The 13,612-nt window shown below is 32.4% G+C and overlaps 1 protein-coding gene across 2 annotated transcripts in view; it reads left to right on the top strand.

Annotated features, from left to right (window-relative positions):
• The window catches only part of rbpms2a (RNA binding protein, mRNA processing factor 2a), a 16,924-nt gene extending 3,808 nt beyond the window's left edge, over window positions 1-13,116 (top strand). The window contains exons 2-8 of one of the 2 annotated variants that reach the window (XM_056452111.1): window positions 1,405-1,482; window positions 1,563-1,601; window positions 3,502-3,564; window positions 5,403-5,553; window positions 6,751-6,914; window positions 12,305-12,377; window positions 12,447-13,116. In XM_056452111.1, coding sequence (XP_056308086.1) covers window positions 1,405-1,482; window positions 1,563-1,601; window positions 3,502-3,564; window positions 5,403-5,553; window positions 6,751-6,914; window positions 12,305-12,370 — 561 coding nt within the window. In that variant the 3' untranslated portion in view covers window positions 12,371-12,377; window positions 12,447-13,116. The remainder of the gene's footprint in view (window positions 1-1,404; window positions 1,483-1,562; window positions 1,602-3,501; window positions 3,565-5,402; window positions 5,554-6,750; window positions 6,915-12,304; window positions 12,378-12,446) is intronic. The other variant, XM_056452112.1, reaches the window with a different exon arrangement.
• Window positions 13,117-13,612: the final 496 nt, after the last annotated feature.

The following is a 13,612-nucleotide window of genomic DNA, read 5'->3' on the forward strand; positions in this document are numbered from 1 at the left end:
TGGCGCAGTGGGTAGCACAACTGCCTCACAGCAAGAAGGTTGCTGGTTCGAGCTTCGGCTGGGTCAGTTGGCATTTCTGTGATGAGTTTGCATGTTCTCCCTGTGTTCGCTTGAGTTTCCTCTGGGTGCTCTGGTTTCCCCCACAAGTCCAAAGACATGCGCTATAGGTGAATTGGGTAAACTAAATTGGCCGTTGTGTATGGATGTTTCCCAGTGATGGGTTGAAGCTGGAAGGCCATCTGCTGCGTAAAACATATGCTGAATAAGTTGGTGGTTCATTCCGCTGTGGTGGTCCCAGATTAATAAAGCAGAAAATAAATATTATTATTATTATTATTATTATTATTATTATTATTATTATTTCCTTGTGAATAGGTTCATGTTTTTATTTTATTTTTAACATTTAATGTTGTTGTTGTTCATTTTAAATAAAAATAAATCTGCGGGATAATTTATTGACTGCAAATTAGAGTTAAACCCCAGATATTATTATTATTATTATTATTATTATTATTATTATTATTATTTCTTTGTCTAACTCTGCAAAAATCAATGGAAGTACAAATAGTACACAAACAGCTGCAGTTATTGCTTTGACTATTATGTGCTGCATTTAAATGTTTGCATACACATTATTATTATTGTTATTATTATTATTATTATTATTATTATTATTGGGGATGGGGAATTTGAATTTCTGTCTTTTAGTTTTTGTGATAAATTCTTAACTGGACGTTTTTGAAACCCCCTGCCCAACAAAAAAAATCTTTGAATTAAGGCCCGTTCACTTCTAAAGTGTCTGGAGAATGTGATGGTCAGACTCTTGTCTCTCCTGTTCTCCGTAAAAGGTCATAGCACACTGTGTCCTTCCTCCAGTCCTTCTGTTCTTCCTCTAGAACAGTGAAAAGTTGCTACATCTGATTTCAAACGGAGTCATTCTAGAATCAGTGATGCTTTATTTGATGTGCTGGATAGAATGTGTTCTAAGAATTCCGAGGTCAAGTTTCTTCAATGAGGTTTTTTTTTTTTTTTCCTCCATTTGATTGCCCTCTGCTCTCTCTCCTCTCTCTCTCCGTGTTCACAGTAATGACTTTTGATCTGTTAATTTGAGTTAATTGGTAATCTTCATCCTTCCACTCACAATGGAGCAGTCGCGCGCACACACCTGATCACCACGCACACACTTCTGCTCACGAAACTAACACGTTAAGTCTCTTATAGCAAATTCTGCAGACAGTCGGGGAGATTCTGACACTGTAGCAAAGAGAGACAATCACAGGTAGTTTATTTTTCCCTCTTCAGGTGTTTAAGAGCATACTGTACAGTACAGCACTCAAAGGTCAGAAGTCGCACTGTGTGTCTGCCAGTCGTGTGTGTTGTCATTCAGGTGTTTCCCTGTTCCAGGTACGAACACTCTTTGTCAGCGGGCTGCCTGTTGACATCAAGCCTCGCGAGCTTTACCTGCTGTTCAGACCCTTCAAGGTGAGACGCGGCGGTCCTTTTATTTCTGATTTATTGAGGATTTTCTTCTGGTTAATTCTGATGTTGTTTTTATCAAACAGGGATATGAAGGATCTCTCATAAAACTGACCTCAAAACAGGTAAAGTTATGAGATTTGTTATGAAAGCTTCCGTTACACCAAAAATGAGTGTGTATTTAATGTAGTCTTTTAGTTTTGTATTTGTGCAGTTTTCAATGTGTGTATGTCATTTTAACAAAATATTAGTCATTTTGTTTTAGGACGAGTGCTTAATTTTTATACGCAGTTGGCCTGAAAAACAGGTTTTACATTTTTGTAAATATAATTTTGATGTTTGAAAATGAATCTTAAATATGAAAAAGAAATGTTAAATATAATTTAGTTTTTTTTTTTAATATAAATTTACAGGTACTTTTTTCTTGTGGTGACAATTTGAGATTTTATGATGTATGATGTTAAACCTTTTATATTAAAAAAATAATAATAATAAATATAAATTAAAAATAATTTTATTATAATTATTATATTAAGACATCCTTATTGCTTCCCTATAATTTAGTGTATTTAATGTAGTCTTATTCTATATATTTAAAATTTTACAAATTGTGCTTGTATAGTAAGCAATAAAAATGTACAGTCTCAGGCCACTTTATTAGGTACAGCTTACTAGTACCGGGTTGTACCCCTTTTTGCCTTAAACTGCTTTCATCCTTCGTGGAATAGATTCAACAATGTACTGAAAATATTCCTCAGAGATTTTAATCCATATTGACATGATAGCAACACACAGTTGCTGCAGATTTGTTGGCTGCACATCCATGATGTGAATCTCCCGTTCCACCACATCCCAAAGGTGCTCTATTGGATTAAGTTCTGGTGACTGTGGAGGCCATTTGAGTACAGTGAACTCGTCATGTTCGAGAAACCAGTCTGAGATGATTCATGTTTGACATGGCATGTTATCCTGCTGGATGTAGTCATCAGAAGATGATGATGCACTGTGGTCATAAAGGGATGGACATGGTCAGCAACAATACTCGGGTAGGCTGTGGCGTTGACACGATGCTCAGTTAGTACTAATTGGTCCAAAGTGTGCCAAGAAAATATCCCCCACACACCATTACACCACCAGCCAACCGTTGATACAAGGCAGGATGGATTCAGGCTTTCATGTTGTTGATGCCAAATTCTGACCCTACCAGCTGAACATCGCAGCAGAAATCGAGACTCATCAGACCAGGCAACATTTTCCAATCTTCTATTATCCAGTTTTGGTGAGCCTGTGTGAATTGTAGCCTCAGTTTCCTGTTCTTGGCTGACAGGAGTGGCACCCGGTGTGGTCTTCGGCTGCTGTAGCCCATTCACCTCAAGGTTGGACGTGTTGCAAGTCAGAGATGCTCTTCTGCAGACCTCTGTTGTAACAAGTGGTGGTTTGGGTTATTGTTGCCTTTCTATCAGTTGAAACCAGTGGAGCTGAAATACTCAGACCAGCTCATCTCGCACCAACAATAACCATGCCATGTTTAAAGCCACTTAAATCCCCATTCTGATTCTCTGAGCTGCAGCAGATTGTCTGGACCATGTCTAAATGCATTGAGTTGCCATGTGATTGGCTGATCAGAAATTTGCAATAACGAGCAGCTGGACAGGTGTACCTAATAAAGTGGCCGTGAGTGTGTCTTTAAGAAAATAATAGAATTAAATATTTAAAGTCTTATTTTTAGGACAAGAGTGCTTAATTCTCCTGCAAACCCCTAAAAAATGGCCTAAAAATGTTTTTATTACATATATTAATGTTTATAAAAATGATAATATTAAATAATAAACTTCTCATTATGACAGATTATTTCTCTAACACACTTGTCTAGAGGTTTATCTTTTTGAAATGCGTCTTTTTAAATACTAAATTTTAATTTGATCAAAACCCTGTTTGGACCAATGTGTTTTGAGAATTAAGCGTTCTCTCCTCTCCCTAAAGAGACAAATATAAATAACGCATCTGTCTTTTTCCATTCTCCAGCCTGTGGGGTTTGTCACGTTTGACAGTCGGTCTGGTGCTGAAACGGCCAAGAATGCGTTAAATGTAAGTAACCGCTGGGCCGTCAGTAAGCTGAAGTGATGGCAACTTTCAATAATTTATTAGTCCGTCTGAGCTTTATGTCCTCAAACTTCGCTCTTAAGAGTCTGACTCAGACGCAGCTCTGCGGAGGGAAGTTTTGACTTAGAAATGACGTCATGGAGCTTCTTGTGGACTTTGCTTTTTTTTTTTTTTTTTTTGTGCTGTTAAATGGGCTATACGCAAATACTATACTGCTATTAAAATTTATTAATTAATCAATCCTCTCTTTATAAAATTTAAGTTAAATTAAATAGTCAGGCCTGTAGCCAAAGGGGGTTTGGGTGGTTTAAAAGACCAAAAGTATTATTATTATTATTATTATTATTATTATTATTATTATTATTATTATTATTATTATTGAATTTTTTTTTTTCAAATGGCCAAATTCTGACTGAGGAAAGTTGAATGTTCTGGCCAGTTTATTTGCCTGTAGCCTGTAAAAATAATTCAGTTTTTAATTTTAAAGGTTAACAGATTTCTAAAAATAAATGTAAAAATTGATGATGATTTGTATTTTAAATAAGTATCTTTTTCATATTTCTTAATTTTCATTATTTATGAAGCTGTAATATAAAACTTGGTTTGAATTCACATGGGCCTAATAGTGTAACGTTAAAAGAATGTTTATTAATTGATAGTTTAATAAAGACTTATTTTAGCCAAAATGCAAATTAAACATGTCTTGTATATCAGTACTGATAAAGCATGGAGCACAGGCTGTAGTTCTTCTGACTAATCGTTTCAAATTGGACGTGCTACTCTGAGAGATGAGGAGAACTGGCAGAGATCCTTTACTTTAACATGAAGCTGTTTATTCTGCAGTTAATTTTTAGGGCATATTGCACAGACTACATCAGTCTGCTATAATGATAGACTGTGCATTAAAGTGGGAAGAACACGAGCATTAACGCCATTATCATGATGGACTCATTCAGTGGTGAACTAGAGTTTGTGACTAACACTTTTCGTAGAGAAAAAAAAGCTCCTCACTGACACCTTTTTTTGCTGCCGCCATTCTCACTTGCGTGTGTCACACCTTATTCCTGCATGGGAAATTCACCTGCACAGTTTTGGCACTCGCGGTTTATCTGAATGCAGCTACAGCCTCGTGACAGCAGGGAAAGGCACAGCCAATTACAATGATCATATGTGTTTTTTTGGGGGGGAGGGGGGGGGTATGGGCGATGCCAAGGTGAGAACGTGATTTAATCCTTTCTGGATGTCTAGTTTAATATTGACCGCACTATTTTTTTCATATAAAATTAATTAAATTATTAGTGAGGACATTTTAATAGTTGGTGGGGATTCGTCCCCTCCGTCTACCCTAAATCTACACCCCTGGCTGTTTTCAATTTCATACCTTTTCCTTTTACAGCATCATTGCTGTAATGTAATTCAAATATAATCCGTTAAATGGACTTAAGCATTCATTTATTTGTCCAAGCATAAGTGAGATGAAAGACTGTGTAAACTCTAGCGACGTCAGTAGCAGCCGGCTAGTGCAGAAACTATTGAAAATAAATGTTCTTATTTTAAAGACATGGTGCAGAAAAAGGGTATTTAATTCAGTGCTGCTTCTCTGATTTGAGACCCTCTTTATAGTGCATCTCAGTCAGGAAGTGAAGATCACTGATTTTTAAAGAAATCCGATCTGAAACGTGGCGATTTTTGTAATGGAGCCACTGTTCACCAGAAGCGCTTGGGCGGGCTGACTGAGTGCGAAAGTCTGTGCATATTCCCCATTGACCTTAAGAGCAACAGCTGTCATGTAAAGAATAAATTGACTGTAGTTTTGTTTTCAGGGCATCCGCTTTGACCCAGAGAGTCCTCAAACGCTGCGTCTGGAGTTTGCTAAAGCCAACACGAAGATGGCGAAGAGTAAACTGATGGCCACGCCAAACCCTTCCAACCTGCACCCTGCTCTCGGTGCGCACTTCATCGCTCGAGACCCATGTGAGTCAAACCACCATGCAGAACGTCACCTCTGATTTTTGTTAAAGGTGCATTTACTTGATCACGATGTACTAAAATGATCCGCGTGCACATGAAGAAAAACCCACTATCCATCTGTACACATGCAGTCCTGTAGTCTGCTGTTTCCCCCCCCCCTTTACTGAACGTATATAAACCTACAAGATCTGTATTTTTAAAAGTGAGGTTTATTTTTCTGTCAGTTTACATTTTCATATAATGCACAATTATTCGGTTTTGTGTAACGATGTCCTCAATGAAGAAACTTGATGGTCAGATTTGTACTTCTCGTAATCATTTTTATTTTTTTATATTCTCTCTCTCCCTCCCTCCCTCTCTTTAAACAAACAAACACCTGCTCAAGTGTTAATTGTGAAGCGTAAAACATCGCCAATAAAGTATGCACTACATTTTCTTAATCTGTCTAATTTTTTTAAATGTATTTTTTTAGTAGTTAATTCGCTGCAACAACCAAATTTTAATATTGCAAAATTTTACACTTGTTTGTATTTACTGTATTTTAGACTTATTTTTAGATGTATTTTTTTTATTTAGATTTTATAAATTTATATATGTGTGTGTGTGTGTGTGTGTGTGTGTGTATTTTCTTATATTTAGATTTTGACATTGTTGTTGGGGGTTTATTTTTTTATTTTTTTTTATTCCTCAATGTTCTTATATATTTTAACTTATTTTTTTTCTCATATTTAGATTTTAACATTGTTGTTAGGTTTTTTTTTTATTCCTCAATGTTCTTACATATTTTAACTTATTTTTTTCTCATATTTAGATTTTGACATTGTTGTAGGTTTTTTTTTTTATTCCTCAATGTTCTTACATATTTTAACTTATTTTTTTCTTATATTTAGATTTTGACATTGTTGTAGGTTTTTTTTTTTTACATTTTTAAAAAAATCTTGTGGGAAAAACACATCTTGGTTTATACTGAGACATCAAACAGTGCATAGAAATAATCAAGATTGAAAACTGGAGTAATCAAACCGCTTTGACAAATTACATTCTATGCAATAATAAATCAATGATCTTGAAACTTTATAGGTTTTGACCATCACTGAGAATCATTTTACTGCCTCTTCACTTAACGACAATTTCTGTCCTAAAAAACACCGTTTTCACCAGTGAGTGTGGTTTTTTTTTTTTTGTGCTGTGATTGATCAGATGACCTGACGGGGGCAGCACTGATCCCTGCGTCTCCTGAAGCGTGGGCCCCGTATCCGCTCTACACCACTGAACTGACTCCAGGCCTGCCTCACGCCGCCTTCACCTACCCCGCCGCTGCTGCCGCTGCCGCCGCTCTGCACGCCCAGGTGAGGGACCCGCCGGTGTGTGCACTTTTACTTACACTTTCTTTAATCACTCGCTCTCTGCTGCTCCACTGTCATTGGACCTAAAGACCAGATTGTGGCACTAAAAGGCTGTGCTTATTCAATTTAGGAAGTTCAAGCGTACTGGGAATATCAGCATACATTTTATGTTTAAGGTGTGATGTTCATAGTTTTTTTTTTTTTTTTTTTTTTCTTTTTTTTTTTTTTTCATTTTAATTTATCCTTTTGGGTAAAGTCAAAGTAGATTTTGAATTTACACTACATTTTTACAATTATTATTATTTTTTTTAATTTATAGAATTCATTTAGTGTTTGCAGTGTTTGAATTCATCAAGTGTTTGTTTGTTTTGTTTTTTTTTGGAATTGAGTAGTGCATGATAAATCTGGAGAGAAGTGTAATGCATTTGGATTCACCACTATACTTTTGGGTAAAGTTAAAGCAGATTTACATGTTTAATTTACAATTCATTTAATTTATAGAATTCATTTAGTGTTCTTTGCAGTGCCTTTTTGCTTACATTTTTGTAATTTAATTTCTTTGAGATATTATGCTTGTTTTATAAATCAGTACATTTTTATATTGTACACTTGAATTTAGAATTTAATACAGTCAATACTTAATGCATTAATAAATATAGAATAGTTACTACTGATGATGATGTTTTTTTATTTTATTTATGTTTTTCTGAAATTGAGTCGTGCAAAAACTGAATGACAAATCAGGCGAGAAGTGTAATGCATTATTGGATTCACCATTAATTATACTTTTGGGTAAAGTCAAAGTAGATTTTTACATTTTTAATTTACACTAAATTTACTATTAATAATTGAATCCATTTAGTGTTTGTAATGCTTTTTACAAAATAAATAAATCAGTACATTTTTATATTGTACACTTACATTTGAATACCATCAATACTTAATACATATATAATAACTATTACTAACACTAATAATGATGATGATTTATATAATTTCTATAGTCTTTACTGGAATGGAGTCATGCAAAAACTGCATGATAAATCTCGAAGTGTAATGCATTATTTGATTCACCTTTCTGCACCTTCATGCTTTGTTGACACGTAGTATTTCCAGCTATACAGGCTACATACTGTAGCATAATATTAAAACGCTTAACATAACCCTTATTTTATATACGAGCATGTTCGGTCAGCTGACCTTTCCCATAATTCCTGTCACATGCTCTGGTGGACAGTGACCTCAGGTCAACATGACGCAGCAGAACCAGAGCGAGTGTCAGAGGTCCACTCTGAACATGACAGACCCGATTACCCATGATCCCTCACAACGGCATTTCTTGGCCTGCTAGCGTTGCTAAGAGATCACATCAGAGCAAAGCTGCTTTTAATTGCGTCTCAGGTTGGATTATGAGTCCGTTGAGTGAATCTGTGCCCGGTTAAAGTTTAGCCAAAAAATAATACTTTTATGATCCATTTAAAAGCAGCACATTAATACACTCCCTCTTCACTTTCAAAGAGGTCACGAACCACCGTTTTATTTTTGTACTTTTTTTTTCTTTCTCTGGGATCCACTTAAAACATTACGATTTTTACATCAGCAGAAGGGCCAGACTTTACAACAAATGGGTTATTTTCTGGCTGTTTTGACCCGCTCATTTAAACACACTGTAAATGTGGATTGTAGACTCAAAGGAAATGCCCACTGCTGGGATTGGCTGACAATTTTCCTAATTTAAACATTTTCAGTGCTTTGTTTCTAAGATTAGGTGTTTTGTAAGTTGAAAAGGAAGATTAGTGTATGTCTGCTGACGTAAACTTGTGTGTGTGTGTTAAGCCGGGACTCGAACTAGCGACATTCTTGCTGACAGGTGACCGTGCTACAGTGACGCCTATAATATTATTATATTTATGTTTATTATTATTCATTCATTTTTCTTTCCGGCTTATTATTATTATTATTATTATTATTTATTTTATTATTTATTTTATTATTTATTAAATTTTTTATTGTTTTATTATTATTCATTCATTTTTCTTTTCGGATGATTATTATTATTATTATTATTATTATTATTATTATGTTTTTTGTATTATTATTGTTGTTATTATTCATTTTTCTTTTCGTATTATTATTTTCATTTTTTTTTCCTTTTGATTTATTTATTATTATTATTATTATTATTATTATTTTCATTTTTTTTCCTTTTGATTTATTATTATTATTATTATTATTATTATTATTATTATTATTTTCATTTTTTTTCCTTTTGATTTATTATTATTAATATGATGTAATTTTTTTTTTTTTTTTTTTTTTTTTTTTTTTTTTTTTTTTTTAGCCATAATTTGATCGTTCAGATTTTCCCTCTGATCACGTTCTGGTTGTCCTTAAAACCGAACTGTAAATCAGGGTGTGACGTCATTAGCATGAACACACAGCACATGCTCCATTACACTAGTTAAATTTGCTGATTTCTCTGGATATTAATGTTCTACAAAACAACAAAACAACATTTGAGATCTACTTAAGTTGGCAAAATATACAATGTTCTAGTGGTTTTTTTGGATATTTGAATGAAGGAATCTTGCATATTATGCCTGTTTTAATTACTGCCTGTGTGAATTAGTGGGTGGAGCTAAATGGGCAGTGATGTAGAATCTGTGGTGTCTGTTTGTTTATTAGATTCACTGTTACACAAAGTGGCTCATTCCCAATCTGTCAGTGAAGCAAATATGCCACTATATAGGCTTTATTCTTTAAACAGTTTTTAAACCCCCCCTCCTCCTCACCCTTTCTCACTAACTAAATGATTTTACAGTACAGTGACCTGTTATGTCAAAAAATTAAGAGAATTACTATTGTTCATGAGCCCTTTTAACTGCTTATGTCTTGTTTTATACAGGTAACAATTGTGTTTAATGCAGCTTGCATGTTTATTGACGTGATTTGGATTTGAAGGCTTCGTTGGCAGATCAGGTTTATTGATTGGATGGCTAGACTTTGGTTGTCGTGGCAACCCAATGAGAACTTAAGGTCGCACTGGGTTTTACTTTGTTTTGAGCCGCACTGTCGTTCACCGGTTCCTTTGAGGCTGAAACTGATTTGTTATTTAGATGTTTTTCTGCGTTTACTGTCCTTTTATGAATGTTACAGTGGGATTTGGAAGAACCGTTTAAGGGTGTGATAGGTTTTTGTTAGGATCTCAAATGAGTTGTGTAGGTAAAGTTTCATTTATTTATTTTTTTTATTTTTTTTTTTTCTGATCAAGGTCACTGTCTTCAGAGAGCTTTCTGCACTTTTATATATACATTTTTGTTTTTTTAATAATCATAATAATAATAATAATAATAATAATAATAATAATAATAATAATATACAAAAATGAAAAAAAAAATAATAATACAAAAAAGAATAATAATAATAATAATAATAATAATAATAATAATAATACAAAAATAAATAAATTTAATTAATATAATAATAATGATAATAATGATAATAATAATAATAATAATAATAATAATAATAATAATGATGATGATGATAATAATAATACAAAAACAAATAATAATAATACAATTAATAATAATAATAATAATAATACAAAAATAAATAAATAAATAAATTTAATTAATGAATTTATTATTATTATTATTATTAATAATAATAATAATAATAATAATAATAATACAAAAATAAATTTATTAACAATAATATTATTAATTAATTAAATTTATTTTTTTATTATTATTATTATTATTATTATTATTATTATTATTATTATTATTATTATTATTTTACTTTGTGCAGTTCTTCATTAATGTAATTATTAATAATACCATTTGTCATTTAAATATTTACAACATTAAGTGTAAAAAACAAATTACATATGATAAAATACATATGATAAAAATATATCAATTCAAATGCTGAAATGTTTGGTTTTTATAAAGTTAATCACCTTGCGCAGAAAGAAAAGCAACTCTTGCAGTGAGCTGACACATTCCTGCGTTTAACTCCACTTCTGGTTTCCTGGAATTCCTCTGGCATGTTTTTGGAGTAACCAGTATGACGCAGCCATAAGTCTGCAGTAAAACTGGAAGAAACGTGCACTTGGGTTTGTCTTCCTCCGCTTCCCAGCATGCACCTGGTGGAGGGAGATTTGAGGGCAGGGCCTGAGCGGACGTGCCAGGCTGATTGTTTGCCCTGGGCTGTGGAAGTGGCTGTTTTGGCGTGGTTTTGTGAAGGCCGGACGGGAGAGAAGAGTTAATGTCATCTTGCTGAAAGATGTTTATAGATGCGCTGATAAGAGTTTCCTGCTGGCGTCTGGTCATTAGCACAGCTCGCATTGCTTCATTGTGAAGCATGCAGTAAAAATGCCTCTTTCTGCTCCAGTTTCAATACTCACTATAAATGTAGCACACACACACACACACACACACATATATACATATATATTTATATATATATATATATATATATATATATATATATATATATATATATATATATATATATATATATATATATATATATATATATATATATATATATATATATATATATATATATATATAATTTTTTTTTTTATTATTATTTGTTTATTGTTTTTATTACACACACAAAGCTTGTTTTTGCAATAGTAGTGATTTTAATAAAGGTATTTGAACACTACAATTCATATGAAACGGAGTATACTTTTGTTTTTTAATAATAATAACTATATCTATAAAATAAATCGATGATAAATGTTAATTTATTATTATTATTAAGTAAATTCTATCATGATGATAAAATGAAATCCATTTATATAATATATAAATGTTGTTGTTGTTATTATATAAATAATAAATGGTCATTTTTATAATAATAATAATAATAATAATAAATCTATAAGAAATGATGATAAAATTAATCAACAAATAAAATATTTATATAATATATTATTTATAATGTATTTTTATTATTAATTAACAGTAGCAATAAATCATTTATATAATAATAATAATAATAATAATAATAATAATAATAATAATAATAATTTATTAACTTGTATATATTATATAAATATTTTATTTGTTTAGATTTTTATTATTTTTTTTATATTTATTTATTTTATATTATATAAATAAAAATGGTCTTACTACTGCTGTTAATAATAATAATAATAATAATAATAATAATAGTTGCCATAGTAATGATACTAAAATATGTATGCATTTATGTATTTTTTATTTATTTAAATGTATTAATGCATCTTATAATAAATAAATAAATAGTGTAGCCTATAGAGTAGTAGTAAATTCTAGTTCTCAATTTGACACATTTATGACTTAATAAAACATTAGTCTGAGAAATATTCCCATTAAATCAAATCTCATTGAATATTTCTATCTCCCCCGTAGATGCGCTGGTATCCGTCTCCCTCTGAAAGTTCTCAGCCGGGATGGAAATCACGTCAGTTCTGTTAAATAATCAGTGAGTATCAGTCATTTACCTCATCGCTGGTCTTTTCCTGAACATAAGCTGATCTTCTTCTCTCCACAGATGCCGACCAACACCAGATGTTTGGTTCTCCTTTTCTCCCTCCTGTGTGAACGAAGGACAACTGGGCTCAGCATTTAATTTAATCAGGTTTATTTAACGGACAATCAAAAGCATGAAGGATTATTTTTCTTGAAGCGGTAGAGATACTGAGGACTCGCGGTACTGTTTCAAAACGCGTCTCGCTGCTCTTGTAGATGTACGTTTTCATCGTTCTGCATGCGTAAAGGCATGAGTTTTAAAATGCAAACTACTTGTCTGTTTATTCGCAAGTCCCAGTTTTTTTCCAGCCTCTCGTTTCTATCATTTGTAAAAGGTGAAGACATGAATTCGTTTGTTTTTTTAACTGACGACATATGCACTGGGTATTTGTTTTTGTTTGTGATCCTGATGCAAGTTTTTTCGTCTTCATGCGTCTTGCCCTGAATTCACAGACCCTCCGCTATCTGTGTCTGCTTTGAGAATATTTGAACAAAAAAAAAAAAAAAGAAATGTACAAGTGTTTCTGTACATTGTGTAATGAGTATTTATGCATTTATTTTTGTTTCGTGCAATTAAATAAGTATATATGTATGAGCAGTTTAGTGTTGCCTTGTTATTATTTTGTGGTTGTTGATGATAGTAACGCTTTACAATAACCGAACATGAATAATGATGTATTATGTAAACTAAACATTTACTTTTATTATGAATTAATGATGAGTTAAGGCACGCGCTAATCATAAACTAACTTTAACATGTGTCGCATGAGTTGCCATAGTAATGATACTAAAATATGTATGCATTTATGTATTTTTTATCATTAATTTAAATGTATTAATGCATCTTATAATAAATAAATAATGTAGCCTATAGAGTAGTAGTAAATTCTAGTTCTCAATTTGACACATTTATGACTTACATTTATAACGGCGATCTTCGTTAGTTATGATGTTAATGTATTAACATTTTAAGCTTGCGCTAAATGTAACCAATATGAACTCATGAGCTGTTCTTGTATGATTGTCATGACTTTACTTGCAGGGGAACATCACCATTAACTCATCCTTAACTACTCCTGAACCCATGTGTTTAAACTGATGTTGACAGCACACGTTTCTATTGTCTATTTTAGTGCATTTACACTGAATAACATGCATAAAGAGTTCATGAGTAGTTAAGAATGAGTT

Source organism: Danio aesculapii, chromosome 25 (genome assembly GCF_903798145.1).
Source record: "Danio aesculapii chromosome 25, fDanAes4.1, whole genome shotgun sequence".
Taxonomy (NCBI): Eukaryota; Metazoa; Chordata; class Actinopteri; order Cypriniformes; family Danionidae; genus Danio; species Danio aesculapii.